Source organism: Vanellus vanellus, assembly GCF_965231255.1.
Source record: "Vanellus vanellus genome assembly, chromosome: 11".
NCBI lineage: Eukaryota > Metazoa > Chordata > Aves > Charadriiformes > Charadriidae > Vanellus > Vanellus vanellus.
In genome coordinates, this window is record NC_138916.1 from 16520354 (window position 1) to 16543994 (window position 23641).

The window sequence follows — 23641 nt, forward strand, 5'->3', positions numbered from 1 at the left end:
CAAACCAGGCCAAATGGGCTGCAATTTATTTATTTACTTTTTTTTTTTTTTTTTTAATCCACCTGCTGGCTCTTGAGAAACAGGCTGGAGATGGCTGTGGCACTGGCAGGGCAGTGGTGGGGTTGGTGATGCCACTCAGGCACTGGGGCTTGCTGCGAAGGCACAGAGCATCCCTCTCCTTGGCATGCTGCTAAAGCCTAGATAAAGGACTGTCCTCTCCGAGGAGGAATTCCTCGTTTCTGGAGGAAGGGACATGATGCTGTTTGGGGTGGGACAGGGGATTTGCGTAGGGGAGCAGCAGCAGCGGGGAGCTGAGAGCTGGACAAGGGATGAACTGGGCGATGGACACCCCTGAGCGCCCCAGCTGCCTGGCTGCAGGCTCCGATGGCAGGGCTCGTCTTTAAACACCCCTTCTTCCACCAAAACCAGCCCAATGAGACCCAAACCCATGGACCCACAGTGGCTCTGTGAAGATGGAGAAGCCCAGCAACCCCCTGGAGCAGTCCCCAGTAACCTCCATACCCATTCCCAGTAATCCCCATACCGTACCAGATCCTAGTAAGCCCCCCATGTACCAGCCCCCAGCAAACCCCATACCAGCCCCCAGCAACCCCCGTACCAGCGCTCTGGGCTCTGCTCTGGGGCTTGCTGTCTCCCCTGGCCTGGGGACATGTGGATGGGCAGCCCCCCTCCCCACCGTTCCCCAGCAGATGAGGATGGTGACAGCCTCGTGTCTCCCATCCCCACCAGCATCAGACCCCTGAGGGGTGGCACGAAACGCTGTGGAAGGTGGGAAATGGCAGCCAGTGAAACATCGCAGGAGCCCAGAGCCAACCAGGGGGAATTCGGCCCCACAACATCCCCCCCTCTGCCTCCCCCAGGGCCAAAATATGCGGGAACTAACTTTGCCCCCAGCCTTGTGCCTGCAATGAGTTTTATTGCACATGATGCAAACCCCTGCCGATGGGTGAAATTGATCTGGTGAGGGTCCCCTCAAACCCCTCCCCAGCACTGGGGGGGCTGCGGCCGTGGGAAGATTGCAGTGATGAAGTTATTAGCTCCGGAAGCACTAATTGCTGCCGTATTAATGGCTCTTTTGTCCGGCGAGCTGTCTTTCGGTGTATGTGTGCCGGGCGGGCGGTTGTTTTTCTGCCAGCTGCTGTGTGGTTGGATGCTCTTTGGTATTTAGTTTGATCCTATTAAGGTGGATCTCAATTAATTAGGCAGGAGGCAGAGAGACAAAGAGAGACGCCGGGGCCATTCATTTTGCTCTTGTCATCGCGCCTTCTGCAACCAGGAGGCAGTGGGGAGAGCGGGAAGGGGTATGGGATATAGCTGCTGGGTATGAAACCGCTGGGAGACGGGAACAGGGTGGGCAGGTGGGGTGCCAGTGGGGTCCCCCTGAAGGTCTCCCAGTCCCCCAGGGTCCCCTGCCCGCCGCCCGGCAGTGCCAGGCAGGCTGCCTTCCCCCATCCCCGCCAGAAGGCAGCTGGAGCCACTCAAGTCCCATCCCCTGGGACAGTGGGGTCCCGCTCCACCCCGCTGCCGATGGGACCCTAAAGCATCCCCCAAAACACACGGAGGATCCCTGGGAATTTCAACAGCGAGAGCTTTGGCGCAGCAGGAGCATCCCTTCTCCTTCCCGGTGTGACGCTGGCTGGGTACCGCTGCTGCATCCTTGTGTGGCCACCCACGCCAGGGGCAGGGGTGCGCCTCGGTGGGCTCTCCAGCACCCTGGTTTGACCATCCTGCCCCGCGCCCCCTGCTCCCAGCTCCTGCACCCGCCGGTGGAGTGGCTCCAAGTGCCGGCATGGTGGCTCGGCCTCGGCGAGAGGCCGGCAAATGGATCTCAAGGGCCCCCCCCGACATTCCTTCTTCCTTCCCTTTGAAAGACAAGTGCCCCTTGGAGCTGCCCTCGCCGCCTCGGCCGCTAATGCACGGGGCGAGAGGGGGGATGCTGCTAAAAGCCTGGGCGAGCAAAAAGCTTTCAAGCCACTTGGAAAGTCCAAAGGGGTGCCCGGGGGTGACCCCAATCTCTGCCGCCGATGCCGGGGTTGATGTGTTGGGGTGGAACCCCAATACGCTGGGTGGCAGCAGGTGTGATGTCCCCTGGGGTGTCCCCGTGCGGGGGCTCGGGGTGCAGCGGATGCCTGGGGATGGAGGGGTGTGGGGTGCTCAAGGCATGAGGGGTTTGGGGGATGTTTGGGGTGCGGGTGTGGGGGTGCAGGGCGGCGCAGGGGGCCTGGGGATGGTTGGATGGGGGTGCAGGATGGGTGAAGGGGGTGAAACGGTGAAAGGGGTGCCCGAGGTGCGGGGAGAGGGGGGGAAGGATGGGTGCAGGAGTGCTGGGATAGGGTGTGCGGGGTGCAGGGAGGGTGCAGGGGGGGTGCAGGTTGCAGGGGGTGCAGGGGGACGCAGGGGGGGTACAGGGGGATGCAGGGGGGTATAGGGGGATGCAGGGGGGTATAGGGGTGCAGGGGGGGTGCAGGTTGCAGGGGGTGCAGGGGGACGCAGGGGGGTGCGGGGGGGTGCAGGGAGGGTGCAGGGGGACTCAGGGGGGGTACAAGGGGATGCAGGGGGGTGCGGGGGGGTGCAGGGGGGGTTGCAGGTTTCAGGGCATGAAGGCTGTGCCCGGGCGCGCCCGGTAGCTCTCCCCCCCCCCCCCCTCCGCCAGGGGGCGCTGCTCCCCCGCGCTGACGACAGTCTGGCCCACCTCGCTGGTTCGGCGGCCGGAAGCGGAAGTTGGGGGCGTGACACCCTCCTACCGCCCCCGTCGTGGTGCGTCGTGGTGCGGTGGCGGAAAGATGGCGGCGGCCATAGAGTGAGCGGCGGCGGCGGCGGGACCCAGCGCCGGGCCCGAGCGGTGAGCGTAGCCGCGGCCTCCTCCCGCCCCGCACCCGGCCTCCCCGCGCGGCCCCCCCGGGTCCTTGCCCGGCTAGGAGGCCACTGCGGCCCCCGGTTCCGCCGTCTTCCCTCACCCTCCGGGCCAGCAGAAAAGTAGCTGGGGGCCCCGCTCCCGACGGCAGGCGGGCCCGCAGCCTCCCCTAGGCTTCCCCTGGAGCTCAGTGTCCCCCCACAACCGCCGAGTACCCGGGGCCCCCTCGGCAGGCAGGTCCATAGGCCTCCCGGCGACGCCTCCTGTGCCCCCCTGCCCTAGCTCTCTCCATTCTTTCGAAGCTGCTGTTCTGCACCTTCCTGTCAGCGGGAAGGTCTACGGATTATCCCTGCTTCCCCTCACTCCCTCTCGGCTGGCTGGGGGCTCGCTCCACTCCCTTGTGTTCCACCTGTGCCTGGCCCCCTCCTTTGCTCCCTCCATCCCCTCCCGGTACCTGCCTGTGTCTCCCTCATCAGCAGACAGGCCTGCAGATCCCATCACCCCTTGGCGCACTGAAGTTCCATCTGGGTTCCCATGTTTTCCCTGGGTACCTCCCACTGATGTTTCTGTCCCCGTTTCTCCAGCTCTCTCTCCCTCGTCTCCTCCTCTGTCATCTTCCCCCTTTCCAAAGGCATGTCTGCACTCTTCAGCTGACCCCCCTGCTCCCGGGGTTGCTATGGGGCTTTTCCCCACCCCATCCTTGCAAGCGGCTCCTTTAGTACCCTGAATTCTCCCCTTGTCTCTGTGTGGTCCCATGGCATGTATGTGCTCCCTCTCAGGCAGGGTGAAGATGAAGTAGAGCTCTGACCATGGACCATGACGCCCCCACAATCAGGCCCCGCCGCATCCAGAACCAGAATGTCATCCACCGCCTGGAGCGCCGCCGGATCAGCTCAGGCAAAGCTGGCACCCACTGGCACCAAGTCCGTGTCTTCCACCAGAACGTCTTCCCCAACTTCACTGTGGTCAATGTGGAGAAACCACCCTGCTTCTTGCGCAAGTTCTCCCCTGATGGCCGCTACTTCATCGCCTTCTCCTCTGACCAGACCTCTCTGGAGATCTATGAGTATCAAGGCTGCCAGGCAGCGGAAGACCTCCTGCAAGGCTACGAGGGAGAGATCCTGGCCAACGGCAATGACCAAAGATCTGTCAACATCCGGGGGCGGCTTTTTGAACGCTTCTTTGTCCTGCTCCATATCACCAATGTGGCCTCCAACGGGGAGCACTTGAACCGCGAGTGCAGCTTGTTCACTGACGACTGTCGGTATGTGATCGTCGGCTCTGCTGCGTACCTGCCCGAGGAGCCTCACCCTCCCTTCTTCGAGGTTTACCGCAACAGCGAGTCGGTGACCCCTAATCCCCGGTCCCCCTTGGAGGATTATTCCTTGCATATCATAGACCTCCACACGGGCAGACTCTGTGATACACGGACTTTCAAATGTGACAAAGTCATCCTGTCTCACAACCAGGGGCTGTACCTCTATAAGAACATCTTGGCCATTCTCTCTGTGCAGCAACAGACTATTCATGTCTTTCAGGTAACACCTGAGGGTACGTTCATTGACGTACGGACTATCGGCCGCTTCTGCTACGAGGACGATCTCCTGACCCTGTCTGCAGTGTACCCTGAGGTGCAGCGGGACACTCAGACAGGGATGGCCAATCCCTACAAAGAGCCCTTCATAAACTCTTTGAAGCACAGGCTGCTGGTGTACCTGTGGAGAAGGGCTGAGCAGGATGGAAGCGCAATAGCAAAAAGAAGGTTCTTCCAGTATTTTGATCAGTTGAGGCAGCTCCGCATGTGGAAAATGCAGCTTTTGGATGAGAACCATCTATTTATCAAATACACTAGTGAAGATGTGGTCACGCTGCGGGTGACGGATCCTTCCCAGGTACTGCCTGCCTCCTCAGGCTGCTCATTGCTTTGGGGCAAGTGCAGGTACAATGCTGTGAGCTGCGTTTCTTAGCTGAGCCTGTGAATGTTGTTTAGGATCCCTGGTACTTCATTCTTGTGTGAACATTTGACACCTCTCATACTGAATAACTTCCTTATCTTTTGCTCTCATAATTTCATTGCTTCCTTCTCAACTAAAAATGAGAGAGAAAAGATCTGATGTGGTTATTGAGTCCCCTTTCTCCAGGGATTGTTCCTTGTGCTTGTAGATGCTTTACAAGCCTGTTCTGCTCCCAAAATCCCAGCTGATATTTTTTTTTTTTTAGCTGCTGTTTCATGTAGTACACTTATATTGTAGAGGTAGTCTTTCCTTTTTCTCATGTATCTTCAAGCATGTTTTTCAAATATAATAGTCTTCATTTTTTCCCAGTAGAATTACCTTTTCTATCCTGCCTACGTACTTACTCTTTCAAGCTTCTGTCAGAGATAGTATTTATGATCTCTCCAAATTGGAGTAGCAGCTCTTAAATCTAGCTAATGTGCCAATTGCTTGTCCTTTCAGCTTAGTACTAAAGAAGTCGAATTAGAGCAAATGTAGCTCAGTCAGTGCTGAGTCCCTCCAGACATTACACCATCCCACAAGTTGATTGTTTCTTTTCACTACTGTTAGAGCGGTGGTCAGGTTTTGAGCTCTGTGAAACGGAGAAAGATATTATTTTAATCTGTTCTATTCCTTTAATCTGCTTGGGTTTTATTCTGTTGTAAGTATTTAGCAAGAATTTGCAATAAAACTACAGTGCTGCATATATGTCTGATTGTTCCCTAGATGTTTGTTTTTCTTTCATACCCTTCTCTTCCTCCCTATCTGCCAGATACAGGACTTAGATCATAGAAATTAACAGTAGTTCTTTGCGTTGCCTTAGTCTAATTTTTCCTGGAAGATGACTGGTTTGTTTTATTTTTATGTGAAGTTTGTCTGGGGGAATTACTTTGGGAAGGAATAGGTGAGGCTTAATCCAATGAATTTTACCCATTTGTGTAAAATTGAGTGGCTGTCTCGAACACATTAAAGCTTTGTGGCAGTGGCCTGCAGCGTTCTGCCTGTTGCTGTATCTGGAATGGTGCTCCTGACCCCGATGTAAATGTTTGTGGTAGGCTTGGCTCCGCTCTCTGCTGTGGTTACCAAGGCTTTTGTGGCTGGTTTCTGCAGCATGCTTTTGACTCGCTTCACCCGAGGGTTACTTTAAGATGCAGGTTGTGGTTTGTTTGCGGCTTTCCTCAGGCGGTGTGTTTTCTGCTGGAGGAAAAGTATCTCATTTCTCAGTTTTTTCAGGAGATAATTCCAGGTGTGGAGCAGTCTCTGCAGACCTGCCTGAATGTAGGCTTTGTGTTAGGGCATCCTGAAGAAAACTTGGCGCACAAAATAACTAAAACTCTGATTTTTCTTTCATCTATCAGAGATGAATGTGAGGTTTCATCCAATTTCAGGCTCCTCTCTTCTTGGCTTCTCTGCCAAGAAGGTTGAGGAAGTCACTGTTCATGCTTGTGGGTTGCTTGTATATTGTCAGGGTCTGCACTGAATCCTTCAAGATTTTTAATTGTGTGCTGTGTGTATGTAGCTTGGGGGTTTTTGTTGTTCTAGGCTTGTGTTGATAGACTTGCCATCTTTGCTGCATGGTTTCTGTCACACTTGACTTCTACCACCTGTGCTGTGACCATGTTTTTGCCTGTGTTACAGCTGCTGCTAAAAAGCAGTGAGGGTAGTTTCTGTGGTCAAGGGCATTCTGTAGATGTGTCTGTGTGTTAACTTGGCAAAGGAACTTTTTTGTTCAAGGTTGGAGGATACTCGCTGCGGTCTTCAATGATGTAAATAGTTTTTCCTTCTGCTGTCTCCTCTTATTTTCTCTCTGCTCCAACCCTGTATTTCAGAAGGGCTTCCCTTTCCTCAGGCAGTAGTCTAGTGAGTAACCTCATCTAGCGCACTTCATTTTGACATGTGGGGGCTGGATTGTATTATCACAATTTATTTTGGGGCTGTAAAACAAACAAACCTTGTGATATTTGCAGGTGGGTGGGGTGAGCAGAGTGCCTGCCGTCATCCCTGAGCATTGTTTGGGAGCGGGAGGTGAAGCATTTAGAAAGCGCCTTTATTGACAGAAGATTTAAGCAGATATGTGCATATACCACGGGAATTAGTTACCTCTGAAGTAGGGGCAGGTTCCTACTTTGGGGTGCTGGGGTGTTAGCGCTCCTGTCTCTAATGAAAGCTACCTCAAACCAGGACATCATCTGCCCCTTCCCAATGGGATAGGAATGTCCACTCCCTTCGATGTAGCTGCGCTCACACAATGTCACCTTTTTCCCAATTTCTTGCTTGTTTCTGCCATGAAACACTGCCATTGCCAATCCACAGCGCGGTGCCTGGGCCTTCTTGCAGGTGAATGTCGGCTTTAACAAGAAGTCGTTAGTGTCTTTCAGATTTTCATTTCTGTGCCGGCAGGGTACCTGGAGGGCACAACTTTTTGTGGGCAGTGGTGTAGTGCACAGTACACTAAAAAGGCTGGTCTCTGTGTGATGGAAATATTAAGAAGGGGAAGAAAATAATGCCTCTACACAAAGGAAAGAATAATTTGTGGCCAGCTAGCACTGGATTTAAAATCATTTTGTCAGCAGGAATGAAAATTAATTTTGGCACTTTAGAAAGCATTTTGGATTTGGTGGAGGGCAAAGAGGAAGAGAAAACAGAAATATTGACGTCTGGTTTGAGTTGAAAAATTGGAAGCCCATTAAGTTTTCTTCATAAATAGTCACAGTTAAGAGGTGGATGGTTTGGTACCCGTTGAGGCATTTGAATAGCAGAATGGATTAGTGTGAGCATGTGGGATTCTCCTACACTGCAGAGAAATTTGGATAGGGTCTATGGTGTCATGCAGGGAGAAGGAAGGGACAGCTTCCCCACCTGTGCTTTCCTGGGTAACCGCTGCCTCTGCCTTTCTCTCCAGCCTTCGTTCTTCGTCGTGTACAACATGGTGACTACAGAAGTTATTGCCGTATTTGAGAATACGTCCGATGAGCTGCTGGAGCTATTTGAGAACTTCTGTGACCTCTTCAGGAATGCAACCCTGCACAGTGAGGCGGTCCAGTTCCCCTGCTCAGCTTCCAGTAACAACTTTGCCAGGCAGATCCAGCGCCGGTGAGCCATTCGGAGCATGCTTTATACCGTATAGACACACGCTCGTCCCCGTCAGCTGAAGGCTAGTATCAAATAACGGTGGCAACCCCGAGAAAACCAGTTCCTTTAGTAGCGGGGTGGTGCAAGGATCTGGTGTGTACATGGTTCATCTTGCAGCCTCATGCATCTGATTTTTATATTCCACAGCACCTGTCTTGTTACAGGAAGCAACAAAGCAGTGGCAATCCAGTGCTTAGAAGAAGGAAAAGGAATTTGATGGGAAAGATGTTTCTGGATTTCCTTGAGTAATAACTCCTCTTGAGGTTATTAAAGTGTTATTGCCCAGTAGCTTAGGTCCCTGAAGATAAGATTTGTCAAGATGCTATCATCTAATTGGACGTATTTCGCCAAGTGGTGTTTTCTGAATCAAGCTGGGTTCTGTAGCATTTTCTCCAACATCAGTCAAAATCTTGTGGTTCTTATCACACTGTACTAGGAGAAAGGAAACTTGTCTGCCTAGACCTGTTGTGAAAGCTGAGCCAAAATATCAAAATAACTTGTGTTTCTAGAATGTGCTTTAACAGTCAGATGTGGTTTTAATGAGGCTGAGTGTGTTATTTCTCTTGGAATATATTTTTATATGACTCAGGGTCTTTTGTTCTTCCTGTGACTTGTTTCACATCATCCAAAGTACTTGGAAATCACTTATGAGCATGAAGCTTCTGTTGATTTTGGGTTGATGTCACGTAAGTAAGAGGAAGTTGACAGTGTCTCTAACTTTCTAGAGCTGCCTGTCTGGAAATCCATAGTGCTTAGTGGGAAAGAGAATGAGCGAGCTCACTGCAGACACCTGAAGAACAACTCCCACCTTGTGTAGTAGAGAGGAGAATCTTTTCATCCCCTTAGCTACAGGGGGCCTGTAACAGGAGTGTTTAACTTGCATAGCAAAGTATAATAGAGCATAATCCACAGTGAGGTGGCTTTTGGCTGAGTCTTTCTGGTCAAATGGAAATGTTTTACTCTCCTTGATACGTGGCATTCATGCAGCTGATCTGACTGTTCTTGCGCATGGAAAGCTCAAATTTTACTTAAAGAAAAATCCAGCCTGGGGTAACTCTCTACCAGGAAGAACTTTCAGCTCACTGTAGTTTCTCAAGAGCTATAGGCTTCTCATCAAGGTCCTTCCTCATCTAAGGTTTCTCTCTTTATGCATTTGAAACAGCAGCTAGGGAGGGAGATCGTCAAGTCAACATTAAGGGCTCAACTGTTACTGTGAAACCCTCTGGCTTTTGCTTATGCTGTTTCCAGGCTTCATGGTAAAACTTGGATGGATTGATAAGCTGTTAATCCATCTCTCCCTGTTTCTGATCCTGTTCATTTCCTGTACCGCAGGGCAGCTGGGGCCAGACCTTGTGGGTAGGCACGGTCTTGTCCTTCTGTCACTTTGGACTTTCAGAGCAGAAACAGTAATGATGAGGGAGGATAAAAAGGTCACCAGAACTGGTTGATGCTTGAATTGCTATGATGCATCTGTGGAAATAAGCTGTTTTAGTTCTTACACTGCTGCTGGTTTTCTTTCCCTATCAGTTTTCCTCCTTAGTTTATTTAAGCTGTGCTGTTCACCTGTGGCCTTTGTGAGTAAAACCTCTTTCTTGGTTTGCTACAGGTTCAAAGACACTATCGTGAATGCCAAGTATGGAGGGCACACGGAGGCTGTGCGGAGGCTGCTGGGCCAGCTCCCGATCAGCGCCCAGTCGTACAGTGGCAGCCCGTACCTCGACCTCTCCCTTTTCAGCTATGATGACAAATGGGTGTCAGTCATGGAGCGGCCCAAGACCTGTGGTGATCACCCTATAAGGTATGGAAGAGGCCAAGAAGCTGTGTGTGAGGAGAGCAGTGCGAGAGTAACTCTAAATCTGCCATGTGGCATCAAATGTGCAGAAAAGGCAGTAGACCAAGGCCTTTTTCTCTTATGACATCCTTTCACCAGAGGGTTTATTTCAGTGGTCCCACAAAGCTTGGCCTCTCTCCTTGTGCTAACTGTTTTATCTTGTATGTGTGGGAGGGCTCTTTGGGTCTTCTTGCTGAGCTGCTCTGGGGGTTTGGGTGGCAAAGCCTGAGTCTTTTCCATATGAATGCTCTTGTTCCTCCTCCTCTTCTTGCAGTCCTGCCTTTGTGTTTGGGCTGCAGAGTGATATGTTTCTGGATGCCTGCTTTCCTCTGTTGGAAGGATCCCTTTTGAGCACGTGGTTTTAGCTGGCAAGGATGTTCTGGTTTGTTCTGTGAATAAAATAGCAGCTGGGTTAGGTGTTATTCAGAGTGCTTGTGGTATTGATTTAGCTATTTTCAGACTTTCCTTGTTTACAGTTCTCACCCTGGGAGCTGTACTCCTCTTCATACTCCGCTTCTTTCTGTGATCTATAGGAAATTTGTTTCTGTAGTAGGAGTTTTAGTCAGATGTAAGGGCCATTCTGTGTCTTTTCTGTCTGAGTCTTTGATGCTGGCAGAAGGACTAAATCTGAGCTTGGGAATAAGGAGGTTTGCAATGCTTCTTGCAGAAACACCAGGACTATTTATTTTTATTGGTGGCAGCCATGGCTGCAAGTAGTAGTGGTTAAAAATGCAACATCTCTAGCCTGAAAGGCTCAAAGAGGCTGAGTTCTCCAGGCAGAATAGTCTTTCCACTTATAGCGCTGTAAAAGCAAACCTATCCTCTGAAAACAAAGAGAGCCTTCAATGCCTAAGTGCTTTGTTTAGTGACTGCCCACATGTTGGGGGCTCAGGCAGCCTAGGGAGGCCATTCTGGCGGGTTTCCCAACTTTATTTTCATCAATGCATTCTCAAAAAGTGGTTTCATGTCTCCCCTGGCCCTGACTCAGGTGGCGGGGAACCTCTGATTATTCCAGTGCTCTCAATTCCCAAATTATGTATATTTAATTGATTTTTCTGCCTGTATGATTTGGTTTGATCTCCAGCTCCCATGTTATCTGCAGAGAAAAGCCTGCCCTTTCCCCCTTGTCATGCTTGACGTTGGGAAAACTTGCAGGGCGGCAGTTGTCTGCCAGCGCCAACCTGCGTATGGCTCCCGCAGACAAAAGGGAGCAAAACCGCAGTCATTTGCTGCGGTTACGTCTTTGTAGTAAACAAAGCGAAGTGCCACCTTCCCTCCCTCCCATGAGCAAACCGGCATTTCAGAGCCAGAGCTTTTAAAGCTTAAAGCTCTGCAGAGTCAATTAGGACTTGAATAGGGCCTGGGAGCAGTGGGGCTCCTGGTTTTTGGTAAGTAAGCAGAAGAGGAGGCGCTAACCTTAACCATTCAGTAGCTGAAATAGTGCTGCTGTTTTTCTCACATGCAAAACAAAGGGATTAATAAAATAATGCTGCTGCCTGTTGTGGTTAGAGGACTTGGAAATGAGGGGCCACGGGATTTGTAATGTAAGTCCTATAATTGGCTGGAGTGCAAAACCCTTCAGCGGCTCAGGGTGTTATAATCTGCGTGCAGTTTCCTGGCACGATGTGCGAGACAGGAAGGCCTCCATACCTTTTACACATGGGTTTCAGTGCCTCTGTGCACCGTGTCCTTTTAACCCTTAGTGCCTTTCTGCATCCCAGAAGGTTCATCTCTCTTCTCTGGCTACTCGAGAGACCAGGGTTTGTTTGCTCTCAAGAGGAAAGGACTTTAGGTTCCCCATCACTGTCATCTTCCAGTATCCTTTTAGGAGGCTTGAAGAGATACTCACTGGGTGAAATGATGGCACTTGTGAGAAAGAGGCTTTAACACAGCCATACCTATAGTAGGGGGTCTCTAAAATCCATCTAGATGGCTAATAAGGAGCCATTTAACCAAAAAATTGGTCTGCAGATAAATCTTCCATTTTCATACAATTTGAAAAGGCTGGTCTTGCTGTTTCTGTTGACATACAATTTTATATTGCAGTGCCTAATTTATCCCCAGAGTGAGAGCCCATGGAAATGGCCTCTGATTGCAGAGCACTTTTAAAAATAGATTTAAAAATACCAAACTGAGCACATCTTTGAGATTACAGGGAGCTTCATCTTGAGTAGTAAATTATTGTGAATTGGGGAGAGAGAGGAGCAGACGGGGGACTGGGTTTTATTTAAAGAATGACCCTCTGCATACCCAGCCTTGCGTAGGAGGGAAAGGGCTTTTTGAAAAGCCAAATACCAAGATTGTGACTCTCTTGCTGGGTTCTTGTGTGCAATTTTCAGGCAGAGCTGGCTGGCACTTTGATTCAGAGGAAGGGAGAGGAGAGTGGCCCTCCAGGAAGAACATGAGGTTCTCAATAGGCTGTGTTGTTAAAATGTGGAGTATGTCTGCTCCTGAAACAGCATCGCCTGTATCTGTCATCACCCGTTCTTCCAGGCTGAGAGCTGAGTGCCTCGTATTGCTGGCGGGGGGGAAATGTGCTCTGAGATTAAAAGCATTCTCTGAGTTAAAACCAGAGGAAAATGCAAAATACCCACATGTACTAAGTGATGGTGGAAAAGGAAAGAGCTGGGAGGCAAAATGGCGATTCTGTGCCTGAAACTGAAAGAGCAGAGAAAATCATCTAAGGAGCTGAGACAACTTCAGGGTGAGGACTTGAGTTAGAGCCCAGCTGCTTTGTGAAGTTACCACATCCAGAAACCTCCACCACCACATCCCAGAAACCCGCACCGAAGTCTTGGGGAGGGTGGGGTCATCACAGGGAGTCCCCTGTTCTTGCAGTAGCACAGAACAGTGGTGTTACCTGGGCTTATGTCGGTTACAGAGAATATGCAGAGAAGGTTCAAGAAGCAAAGAGCTTCTTAGACTCACCTGTTTCTTCAGCACTGTTTACCTTATCCCCTTGGCACTGTTTGCTTTGTGCCGAGGCTGTGTTGCAGAGCTCACCTGTTTGGAGACACAAATGAGCTTGACCCACAGGCAGGTTTGTGGGTGACAGCAGAAGGATGCAAGGTTTTCCTTGACCTCTTCTCTTGCTGTGATTGCTGAATGCAACCCACCAGGTACTTTCTGCCCAGCCTATCTTGTTAGTGCTTTTGTGGTGGAAATCTAAAAGGAACTACAAAGCCTTGCTTGAGCTGTAAAGTACAACTTGGTGCCTTTGAGCAGAATTGGATCCAGCTGTTTATCTTCCTCGGCTAAATGGGGATATAATGAGGCACAGGAGCAGCAGCATAAAGCCTGCTTGGTGGCAGCAGCAGGAGAGGAAAGGAGTGGCGTTACACTCAGAGCGAAGGCCATTGCTAAGGGAAGTGAGCTCGGTTCTGTACAGTGTATCAGCCTTAGGGATCAAGGGGAGCAGCTTGCATTAAGAGAGGATGGAGAGCCAGCACAGGTGAGGTCTGGACCAGACTTATTTCCCTCTTGTGAAGTCAGCTACGTCCGCCAAAATGACAGGCGGAGTTCTCTCGCTGATGATACTAAAACGAAGTTAAGCTTTGCTTTTCTAGACAGTGGAAAACTAGCTGCCCTGGGAGGGGCTTTCCTGTATAGCCAAGAGGCAGACACCCAGTTAAGGACCTCCTGCCCCTGAGGGAGTACCAGAGATTGAACAAGGCACTTGTCTCTATGTGTGAAGAGCCCAGATGGCAAAGTCAATAGCCGGGAACAGCCATAATTGACTTATTCTTCCTTTCAGATTTTACGCTCGTGATTCTGGCCTCCTGAAGTTTGAGATCCAGGCGGGACTCCTGGGGCGACCCATCAATCACACAGTGCGACGCCTGGTTGCGTTCACCTTCCATCCCTTCGAACCCTTTGCCATCTCGGTGCAGCGCACTAACGCAGAGTATGTGGTTAACTTCCACATGAGGCACAGCTGCACGTAGTATGACATGTAGCCACGGTGGCTGTTCTTCTTGGGTCTGGGCCTCTGCCACAGATGCACCAAAGCCAGACACTTGCGTGTTCTAGGAAACCAAACCGTCACTCATGTCAAGAAACCTGACCTGGGAACTCCTCTACCAGCCGGCATCTTGTGGGAACCTCAGCTGTGGAAAGCTGATCCAGTCAAGTTAGGACTGTGACTGTTTCTTCTGACCCTGCTTGTACTGCGAAGGTCCCCGCTGCATTAAGTGCTGCTGTCATTCGCTGTTCCTGTTGATGAACAAAGCGTAGCTGAGGTTCCTTTCCTGGTTTCCCAGAGGCATGTCCGTTTTCTCTCCTGTTGTAGGTCTCAGGATGGAAAAGATGGAGCTTTGCAACACGTTTGTGGAGTGCTCCCTTCTGCACTGGCATTCTCCTACCTTGTTGAGACAAACAGCCTGTTGTAGAGGGAGTGGATGGGAGCCATGGGGAGTGCTTAGAAATGCAGCCACCCATGTTTGTATCTTCAGTATTACCAGGGAAATGAAATCCTGTTCTCATCCACACCATCTACTCACTTGATTTTCATATGCAAGAGGTCAGGAAAAAAATATGTGGGAAATCACTGCAATTGAGAGACATAAGGTGTGTTCCTGACTCTTATGCAAGTTGCTTAATCTTTGTGCCTTAGTATCTGTAAAAGCTCCTGAGTGAAAGGTAGTATGTTAATACCAGAAAGCTGGGGCAGCTGGCTATGTCTCTAATGCATGAGGAGGTGGGCACAGAAGCAAGATGGGTGGCTGGGATGGGTCTGGGGAGCAACGGCAGCTCCTTGATTACATCAGATGGACTTTTCTGCAGCATGGGGGTGAATCCTCACGGCCATCTGCAGGTTCTGCTTCTGAGGGGAAGGGAGACCCAGCTGCTGGCACCCTCCTGCGTGTTGGAGTACAAGCGTGGAGAATTAGTAGCACTTGGGTTTGCTCAGAAAGGAGGGAAGAGACCTGAATTAATGTGCATTGCTGCAGGTTTGCAATTAAGAGATGAGCTTGTTGACTTAGGTTGCTTACCTATCCCTGTTAGATACGCTGTTCTCTGTGAGAACCTGATTTGCTATTCCCAGGCTTCAAAGCATAGCTGGCTGGTGTGTCGATGCTGACTGGAGCACTGTGGTGTTTATACTGCTGGTAAAATAAGCTCCTGGGTGTAATATTACCTGCCACTATGGGCTGGTGAGGATGCTGGCCTGCCCTTCTCTCTCAAAAAAAAAAAAAAAAAAAAAAAAAAGGAGATTTTGGTTGTAGGCCAACATTTGGGTTTTTCTGCACACAGGCTGGTGTATGACTGTGTGCTGCCAGGCAGTGCAACCGTGCCAGGCAGTGCAACAGGGAGCATTAAAAAAGTGGTGCTTATACACAGGAGACCCTCTACTTCAAAGGACCCTGTGGGTGTCTTGTTTGGACCAAACTGAGCTGTGGGTGATACGTTGTGGCCGCATGTCTGTGAAGAAAAGTATCAAAGTCATACATTCATTTTTCATGGTAATGCATAGGAAAATGACTGTGTGGGTGCCTGCTTAGAGGATGAATAGCGGACCTCATAATGGAGGGTGCCCTGAGGTCCTTGAATCAGCCTTTACTCTCTGTCTCATGGTACTTCTCTCCTCTCTTGGCCTTGCTAAACATATTTCTTTCACTGCTCTTTTCCTGGTGTTTGCACTGTTGGATTCTCAGGTCTGTCAGGAGCGACTTCAGGTCAGAAGACTGCTAATAGAGGAGGTGTCAGGCCACACGTGCTTTAACTCCAGGTTCCTCGCCATCTAATAACACTATTTGTCAAGGTTTTAGGTTTTTATCCTGTGTTCTGTTCCTCAAACATTCAATTAAAGCTCCAAGTGGAGAATCATTTGCACACAGTAGATCATGGATTTACCTCCTTCTGCACCACTCTCACATTTGTTCACGCTTCCAGTATGAGACTACTTCCCCCCCCCCCCCCCAAGCTCTCAGCTGCTTCATCCAAGATTGGGTTTACTCCTTGGCGTCACAGCCTCAGGAGGTCAGTGCTTACTAAAATAGCTGTCAGATCTCCATTTAGACTTTTTTTTCACTGGCAAAAATATAAACCGCTTCAGCATTTTTGCAGTCAGGGCTTTTGCCAAACTCAGGCTGTCCTGTGTGAATCAGAGAGCATGGCACGGATTGTTGGACTTGGGGCTGAGTGACCAGAGGTCTGTTCTTAGCTCTGCTATTAAATTGTTCTGTGACTGGGGGCAAATCTCTTCCTGTTCCAGCTGGTGTTTTCTTCTCCGTAAATGAGGCCAAAAACATATTTTCAGCTTTTGTAAAACACTTTGAGATTCGTGGATAAAAAGTGCTAGATAAGTGCTAAGTATTTTCTTATTATGTTTGCAGACAAAACCGATTGATCATTCTGGGTACTAATTGCCTTGGAGTAGCATAGCAGATCCTCTGGTCTTGGCTGCTGCATTTTATATCTACAACAGAGTTAATTTTATTACAGAAATGTATTGAAAGAAAAGTCTCTCATGCTTGAAATTTTGATTCTTTTATTTAAGAAACAAAAAGTGTGTGTGTGGTGGGGAGGGTGGGAGTAAAGGGGAGATATTTTCTACCTGATATTTTTCCTAGGCTAGGATGAACATTTCTTAGCAACACAAGACAAAAATGGAATAAACATAATTTGCTTTAAGAGCCTGATTTATTGTCTTTGTCTTCCAAAAATCTTAATGGTGCAGACAGGAATCCCTTTGCCAAGAAGAGACAGCAGGGGTGTGCCTTGGACTATGCAGGCATATTGCATGTGAGTTTGCTGCCTCTTCCTGGCACCTGGAATACCAGTGTGTTCAAGGATGGTCCTACCTGAGGCATTTCGGTAGTTACTGCACATTTCTCAAATTCTTGTTTACATGAGCTAATGCTGGGGGATGAATACTTGGCCTTCAGTTACATTTTCCTTTTGGTATATTATTACTAGCCCAACTTGTATTCAGAAAGTCTTCCTTTAGCATGTCTAACCTTGTGGTCATTTTCTGCTGATGCTCCATGATCGTGGATGGAAGCTGAACACCACACCTTGCCTGGCAGAAGAGCCATCACCTACCCACTGCTTTTAGGTTGGGCTACGGCACTTGGATCTTCCGTTGCATGCTGCTCCCAGCCACGATGCAGCTTTGCAGAACATTGTGGCTGAGAACATGTGGATGGGACCTTCCCAAAGTCTGGGATCCCATTATAATCTACTGCTGCTCTGTAACAACCTAGCAGCCTCCCTGTTTATGTTAGTTCCTCTAAGCATCTGCATCTTGGGCATGAAAGCCACTTTCCTCTGAACCCTTCCTCCATTTTCGTGTGTGCAATTCTCTGATGCTTTCCTTTGGAGACCGTGAGCATATCAGAAAGCTCTTGAGCCTGTGGCTTTTCAGATAGGCACTAAGTGACAAGGAGATGCTTGACTTGGAAACCACGTTTGACTGGCAGCAGAATCCCATCTTTTGTTACTTCTTGTGCTGCCTTTGCTTTAAAAAAAAAAGGAAAGTAGCAAAAGCAGGACACTTGCAATATTTCTTACATAAACTGCATTAGACAGCTAACCACAGAAATCCCATTAGAATCAAACCTATGTATCCATTAATGGTGTGTCCCTACTAAAGAATCCTTTCAATTAACCTTCCAGCACTGAGTGGCTGGCCCTGATTTATCTCCCTAATGTTCTCAGTGTACCTATAAGACCTTCCTTTTGCTCAGGTGCTGGTGTCTGTTATGCTTCCCTTGGTCCTTTTTGACCCAGCTAGAAGGATCAGATTTCTGATGCTTTAAGAAGTCTCTGTCTTTCTTGTTTGTGTCCTCCGTTTTGCCACTTTTCTGCCAGCTTTTCCTGCAGGATCTCTCAAGGCTGTGGACAGAGGAGATGATGAAGGCTGGATGGCAATGGGACATGTGGACCTCTGACAGCTTTCATCCTTGTGTGAACCCATATCAGATAGGTGCACAATGTGGAGCAAATAGATGGTCCTGTGGGCAAGCAAGAGGACAGGATTTTGTGGGTTTGCTTTTGCTTTGCTTTCTGAGTTTCAGAGCCCAGGTCGCTGATGTGCCTGAATCCTTGTGCTTCCCTGTCTTATTATATGGTTGTAGAAGATTTTCTGGCCAAATACTCCTCAGGAGGGAGGGAATGGTGAAAGGGTTTTTTTTTTTTTTTTTTTCCTTGCTCTGGGGCTGCGGGGGACGTGGGCTGAGCTGTGCAAAGTCAGTCATTGTAGCAGTAACAGCCTGGCACTACCTGCCCACCAGGCTGACTGCTCATCAGGCAGCAGCGTCTCCTGCTAGAGCCGTTTGCTGGCTAAGGTCTGATTTGCCTTTTTTTCTCTTGGGGAAGAGCTGTACTTACTGCTTAAGGAAATGAGTGTGCAGAAAAATACCGATGTGGGAAAAACCCTGAATTGCACATTCTTTTCCTGATGTTTTGACATAAAAATGCCGCGCTGGTTTTAGACTAGCAATCTGGAAACCAGTAATTCGTGGGCGACTACCATGGTCCTGCAGGTGAGGAGAGCTGAAAAGGGGCACAGTGCTCCTAGTCCCAGCCGTTTAGGGCCGTGCTGCAGCATCTGGGTAACGTGTTGGCCCTTGCTTGGTTAACAGGGAGTCAAGGACATTGTACGAGCCTACAGGCTTTGCTGCATTTGTGCAGAGGTAATTTTTTACCTTGTCTCTTGTTTCTTTCCTCCCAGAAGTCAAATCCTTTCCTAGGGCACCTTCTAGCTGTTGCAGTTTGCTAGCAGGGTGATTGCTGTCCCCGGTTTTGCAAGGATGCCGAGTGCACCTGAACATTTGAGGAGGGTTTTAGAGGAGCATGGCAGGGAGATGCTTGGCGGGTGCCCTGGGCCCTTGGCAGGCCAGAGGGAGGAGGACCGCAGGGAGAGATGCCTCCCAGAGGAGCTTTCTTAGAAGAGGAGCAGCACAGCACTTGGCCACTGTGGAAGACAATCCTATTTATATATAGGAAGAAAATTCTATAGGCACTGGAAAGTTGGAGGTAATACTACAAAGCCCCCAGCATTTTCTGCATTCTGCGTTGTCAAACTGGAGCCTTTGGAGGAGTTTATTTTCTGTGGGTGACAGAACTAGTTTGAATTCAGCCTTTTTAAAGCCAGGAGCACGCTACTTCTGCTCTCCATGGCTGTTGTCCTCTTTCTTTCTCCCCAGCAGCTTTGCAACGTGCTTGAGTGGGGGTCAAAGCAGCCCTGGCTTTGCCTGGAGGACTCCCTGAGCCCCTGCTCTTGGCAATGCACTATCATCCCCTTCTGAAAACTGCTCTTGCACAGGTTCATCCTCTCATCTGCCAGTGTCCTTTCTCCATGCAGGTGTGTTGCGACAGCCTCAGGTAGGGAGGCAGAGTGGTACCAGAGAGAGTTGGGTGGCCCACCAACCTGTCTCCATCCCAGTGCCTGATGAACTGGGTGGACGCTTCTGGTTACCTTGGATGGGGCTGGTGAGGATGCACTGGCGGTGTTGGCATCCAACCCTGGGCCTGAGCCCTGCTGGAGGACAACCATGGGACCAGCTGTCTCGGCTGTGTGAGGAGATCTGGGGGGGTGGGAGCTGGGTGGGCAGCAGGGAGGCCCCACCAGAGCCAGCTGGCCACTGATCGACGTGATTTAAGGGTGTTAATAAGAGCAGCAGGCAGCACTGCATCCCTCCGAGTGCCAGCTCGCTGCCGCCGAGCTGGTTATTTGATAGCTCCTTGGTGCTCCTCAAAGGCGTAAAATGGAGCGATGCCGGATTAGATGTACCCGCTGCCCTTGGCAAGCGCCTGGGAGATACGGTCCTCACTCTCCCACCTCCGGCCTGCGGGCGCCCAGCGCCATCACCATGGCAACGGGGAGAAACAGCCGTCCGCATAGAAACGGCCTTGCTGCACCCAGCAACCGATTTGAGGGGAAAAATGGTTCAAATGGTGAGTTTGGAGAGGTGAGGGGCACTGGCACCTCTGCGGTGACTGGTGGGGAGCCCTGGCCCGCTCCACTGGGCTGAACCCACATCCTGTGGGATCGTGCAGCATCGGCACCGTCCCCACTGTGGGATGACCCCATCGCAGAGCCAGTGCCTGCTCTCGTGTCTCTGGCTGTGAAGGATGGTCTTCATTGCTGCTGCCCTATTTTTTGGGGCTGGTCCCGAGGTCAGGGTAAGGTCCAGATTAGCTGTGCTGATACCGGCGGCAGCGTAGCTAGGTCACTGGTTCAGCCCTGACCGGTGAGTCCTTAATGCTAGCAAAATTCCCCTTTGTAAGGGAGAAGGGGCAGCTGGCAGCCAAACAAGGTCTCCTGTAACATAGGGAGACAAATGTCGTGTTGACAGGGCGATTGTGCAGTGCAGCCCGTCTGGCTTTGGGCAGCAAAGTCTGAGTTAATCTCTCCTCGTCCTGCCTCCTACCCCTTATTCCCCAGACAATGGCTCTGCCCACGCTGTCTTCTTTCCCAGAGAGGGCTCAGATTCGAAGAAGATGTCGGCGCTGACCCGCTGGCTCCAATAAGGGCTGGGGAGAGCAGCCCTGCTGCACGGCTGCTCGAGACCCAGAAAGGTTTGTCCCAGTTTCACACTGGCCCTTTGGTGAGAGCGCTACCGCTCTTGGCTGCAGGATCAGTAGGAAGGGGATCTTCCCAGCCGGCTGCACTGCTTCTCTTGCAGGGGTTTCAGTAAACAGGGCTGGTTTTACAACCACGTCCAAGGGCGAATCGTTTCAGAGCATCTCCCAGCGCTGGAGCAGGCTGCTTCCCGGCTGTTGGCATTACAAAGAAGCCCAGAGGGTTGGCCTGTCTGAAGTCATTTGCATTCCTTGGTTGGTTTGACCCTGGCAGCTCAGGAAACTGATAATTTACTTCTGTAGATTTGGCAGGAGCAAAATGAAAGGCAGCATCTAGGTCTTGGCAAGGGGCTGCGCGAGAGCCATGGTGGGCAATTAGGAGAGCAAGTTGTTTGCCTGCAGGCTGGTGCGTGAAGAGGCGAGAGTTGTATTTCTCCACCTCATCTTGGGACCTGCTGAAAGCGCTGGAGATTAGTGGCTGAGGGATGAAATACGTGTTTTTCTCCTGCCTGGGGCCCCAAGTTTTATTTGTTACCTGGAGTCCTGCATGCGGTGGGAAGCCTGGTCTGCTTCTGCACGGAGGAGCAGGCAGAGGGAGAAAGGACCAAAAGCTGGAATCTTCAGTGATGTGGCCGGGAGGGTACGGTGGATGTCAATCCCAGCCACTCTGATTTAGATTTTCGCTTTGCAAATGAATCGTTGAGCGGTGAGGCACAGAGGAGACATTTCAGAGCCAGGTTGGAATGGGAAGGAAGGTTTTGAGCACTGTCATTGCTGCTTGGAGAGGCTTTGGAGGAGTTTCTGAATATAGCTTTGGGATGGTCTTTGTGCCTTCTCTAAACTGGTGAAGTGAAAGCCCCAAAGAGCTGGTCATGCTGGCAGGGAGGGCTCCCGAGCAGGGCCACCCCGTGCTTCTGCCATGGAGGTCTGATGGGGAGAACAGCAAAGGAGAGTGCACCTAGCCTGGTCCTGAATCACACCTGCTGTGGGAGAGCTCTTCCCTGTATCCTCCTAATCTGTGCTGACTCTTGGACCACCAGATGGGAGATTTTAGCCTTAAGAAAGGGTTTACTTAATGTTGTGTTTTCACTTTCTGCATTTTTGTCTCTGTGTTCTCTCCCTTTCCAGACCCGCCTTTTCGTTGCCCGCATCCTCACTTAGCATTCAGCCCCTCACACCCAAACCTTTCTCCCTTCCTCCTCCTTTCTCCAGAAAAACAAGCTGTGAAGCTGCTGTCGGGAGCAGCTATCCCAAGTGATGGCTGTTAGGGTTCCGTAGCTGCTGGGAGGTTTGGGTCCAGGTCTCAGATCTGTACACAGCCTCCAACTCTCTGTAGTTATGGGCGTAGGAAGACAGTTAAGAACTTCAGAGAAAGGAAAGGACCCTGCCAGGTGGCACTGGTGCAGGAGGAGCCTGGAGAGCACAGCAGGAGGAGGCGTGAGTGGTTTCAAAAAAAGGGAATAGCATTGAGGCTTGGCTCCCTTCTGCACCTCCCCAAGAGGACCATGCAGCCCCGCTTCACCATCAGGGTGGGAACTGGGATGCTATTAGGCAGTTCATTAGTAAAACCTCTGAGCAGTTCCCACTGCTGTTGAGTACCCATTAATGCCTCTTGAGGGGAGAGGAGAACATTGGAAAAGCACAAAAACAATCTGAGGGTCCTTGATCTCTTTTTGGTCTGCGAGGTCATGGGCTGAGGTTGGAGGGGCAGCTGGGAGGGGAAGGGGGGCCAGGCAGGGATGCCAGGCATGAGAGCAGCACCGTGATTATCTGTCGAAGTCTGAGTGCAGAGGCATAACCTGACTTGAACTGTTACTTCTCAAAAGCTCCTGAGGGGTGATTTTGGGTTATAAACATCTACTCACTGACCCGCTTTGTGCACATCTGGAGCCAGGTATTCCCGCACCAGAGGAAAAAACAGCAAAACCTGCGCAGATGTCCCGAACAGCTGCAGCCGGGCTGCGGTAAACCACCCCTGCTGCTACAGTTTATTAGTGCTGCAGGGTCTGTCCCCTTCTCCTTGCTTGCTTGTGTATACAGTCAGCTGTTAAAGGACACTGACATCACTTAATTAATGGTTTAATTGAATCCCACAAAGGGATCGAAATTGGCTGCCTGACTCTTGTCACCGAGATGCTCACATAAGAAATAGTAAATCACCAATTCAGCAGATAAAGCTGCAGCTCTAGGTAGAAAGTCCTTGTTGCCGGGGATAGGGAAATAATTCCTCTTTGCAGAATAATATACTCTTAGGGAGAAGGCTGGGGGCTATTTTTCCAAGCCACCAAGAGCCATCCCTGTCCAAGGGAAGGGTAACTGGGTTAGGCTAACTCCCCAAGGTGGTATGGCCTTCATTAAGGGGTAAACAGACCTGAGGTAGCATTTTATGTGCGTCTGTCTTGTGTTTCACCCCCTATGTGATAGAGAAAGGTCGAGGTGGTATTTTAAAACAGAGTGCAAAACCCCAGAAAGACCAGGGTTGAACCACAATGAAGCTTTGTGGTCAGTAGCAGCTTCTGAGCTTGTTTCCAGCAAAAGGGCTGCTTTGAGAGGAGGGAATCAAAAGTTAGGAGGGAGTGGAGAGAAAAATGTCCCAAAGCAATGGGGAAGCCCAAAGAGAGAGGATGTGACCCTAATGAGGGTGCTTATGCTGTGGCCGTGCCACTGACAAGTGAAGTAATTGTTGCTCAGGAGGAATGTGAGCCAGCAGAAACCAGTATTCCACCCAGGTGCCAAGAAAAGTAATTAGAACTGGTAAACACCAGTGGCTGACTAAAACCAGGCCCTTAATTAACAGTTTCATCTGAAGGGTAAGGAAATCATTAAGTGCTATTGGTGTCTATTAATTCCCTGCAAGATGAACAACAACAGAGTTTTAAGACTTCTTTCACTGTACAGCATGTGCAGGAAGGAGCAACTGAGCCCTTGCACGAGCTGGGAGAGCTTGCTTTGTGCAGCGGTGCTCTCCCACTTCCCTGATGACTGCCCCAGCGGCCCGGGATGTGCTGCGGAATCAACAGCTCAGACTGAGCGTTTAGGTAGGACATGGCTTTGGGGCTGCTCCATCAGGGCAGGAGAGAAGGTGGGTGGAAAAATGTGACTTCAGCAAAAAGCTGTGCAACTGAAGCACTGTGCGGGAGAGCTCAGGGAGGGTATGCAGAGCTGGGGGTTTGGAAGATAAATACTCATGATACTATACAGATCCAGCCACTGAACCGTCAGCCTCTTCTGTCCAGCTCAGAGAGTGCTATATAAATATCAGTTGGAGGAAGGAGGAGGGAT

At 50.4% G+C, this 23641-nt stretch overlaps 1 protein-coding gene across 1 annotated transcript; it reads left to right on the forward strand.

Moving 5' to 3' along the window:
• The first annotated feature begins 2809 nt into the window (after window positions 1–2809).
• Window positions 2810–16353, forward strand: DET1 (DET1 partner of COP1 E3 ubiquitin ligase). The gene is made up of 5 exons (XM_082488989.1): window positions 2810–2863; window positions 3655–4767; window positions 7772–7962; window positions 9608–9799; window positions 13587–16353. The coding sequence occupies exons 2-5, from the start codon at window positions 3685–3687 to the stop codon at window positions 13774–13776; spliced, it is 1656 nt and encodes a 551-aa protein (XP_082345115.1). The 5' UTR covers window positions 2810–2863; window positions 3655–3684; the 3' UTR covers window positions 13777–16353.
• The last annotated feature ends 7288 nt before the right edge of the window (window positions 16354–23641 follow it).

Bases quoted from the DNA above. Each gene is read 5' to 3' on its own strand.
- DET1 (XM_082488989.1), top strand. From the start codon at position 3,685: ATGGACCATGACGCCCCCACAATCAGGCCCCGCCGCATCCAGAACCAG. The intron at 7,963-9,607 runs GTGAGCCATTCG...GGTTTGCTACAG, and splicing joins GCCAGGCAGATCCAGCGCCG to GTTCAAAGACACTATCGTGA. The intron at 9,800-13,586 runs GTATGGAAGAGG...TCTTCCTTTCAG, and splicing joins TGTGGTGATCACCCTATAAG to ATTTTACGCTCGTGATTCTG.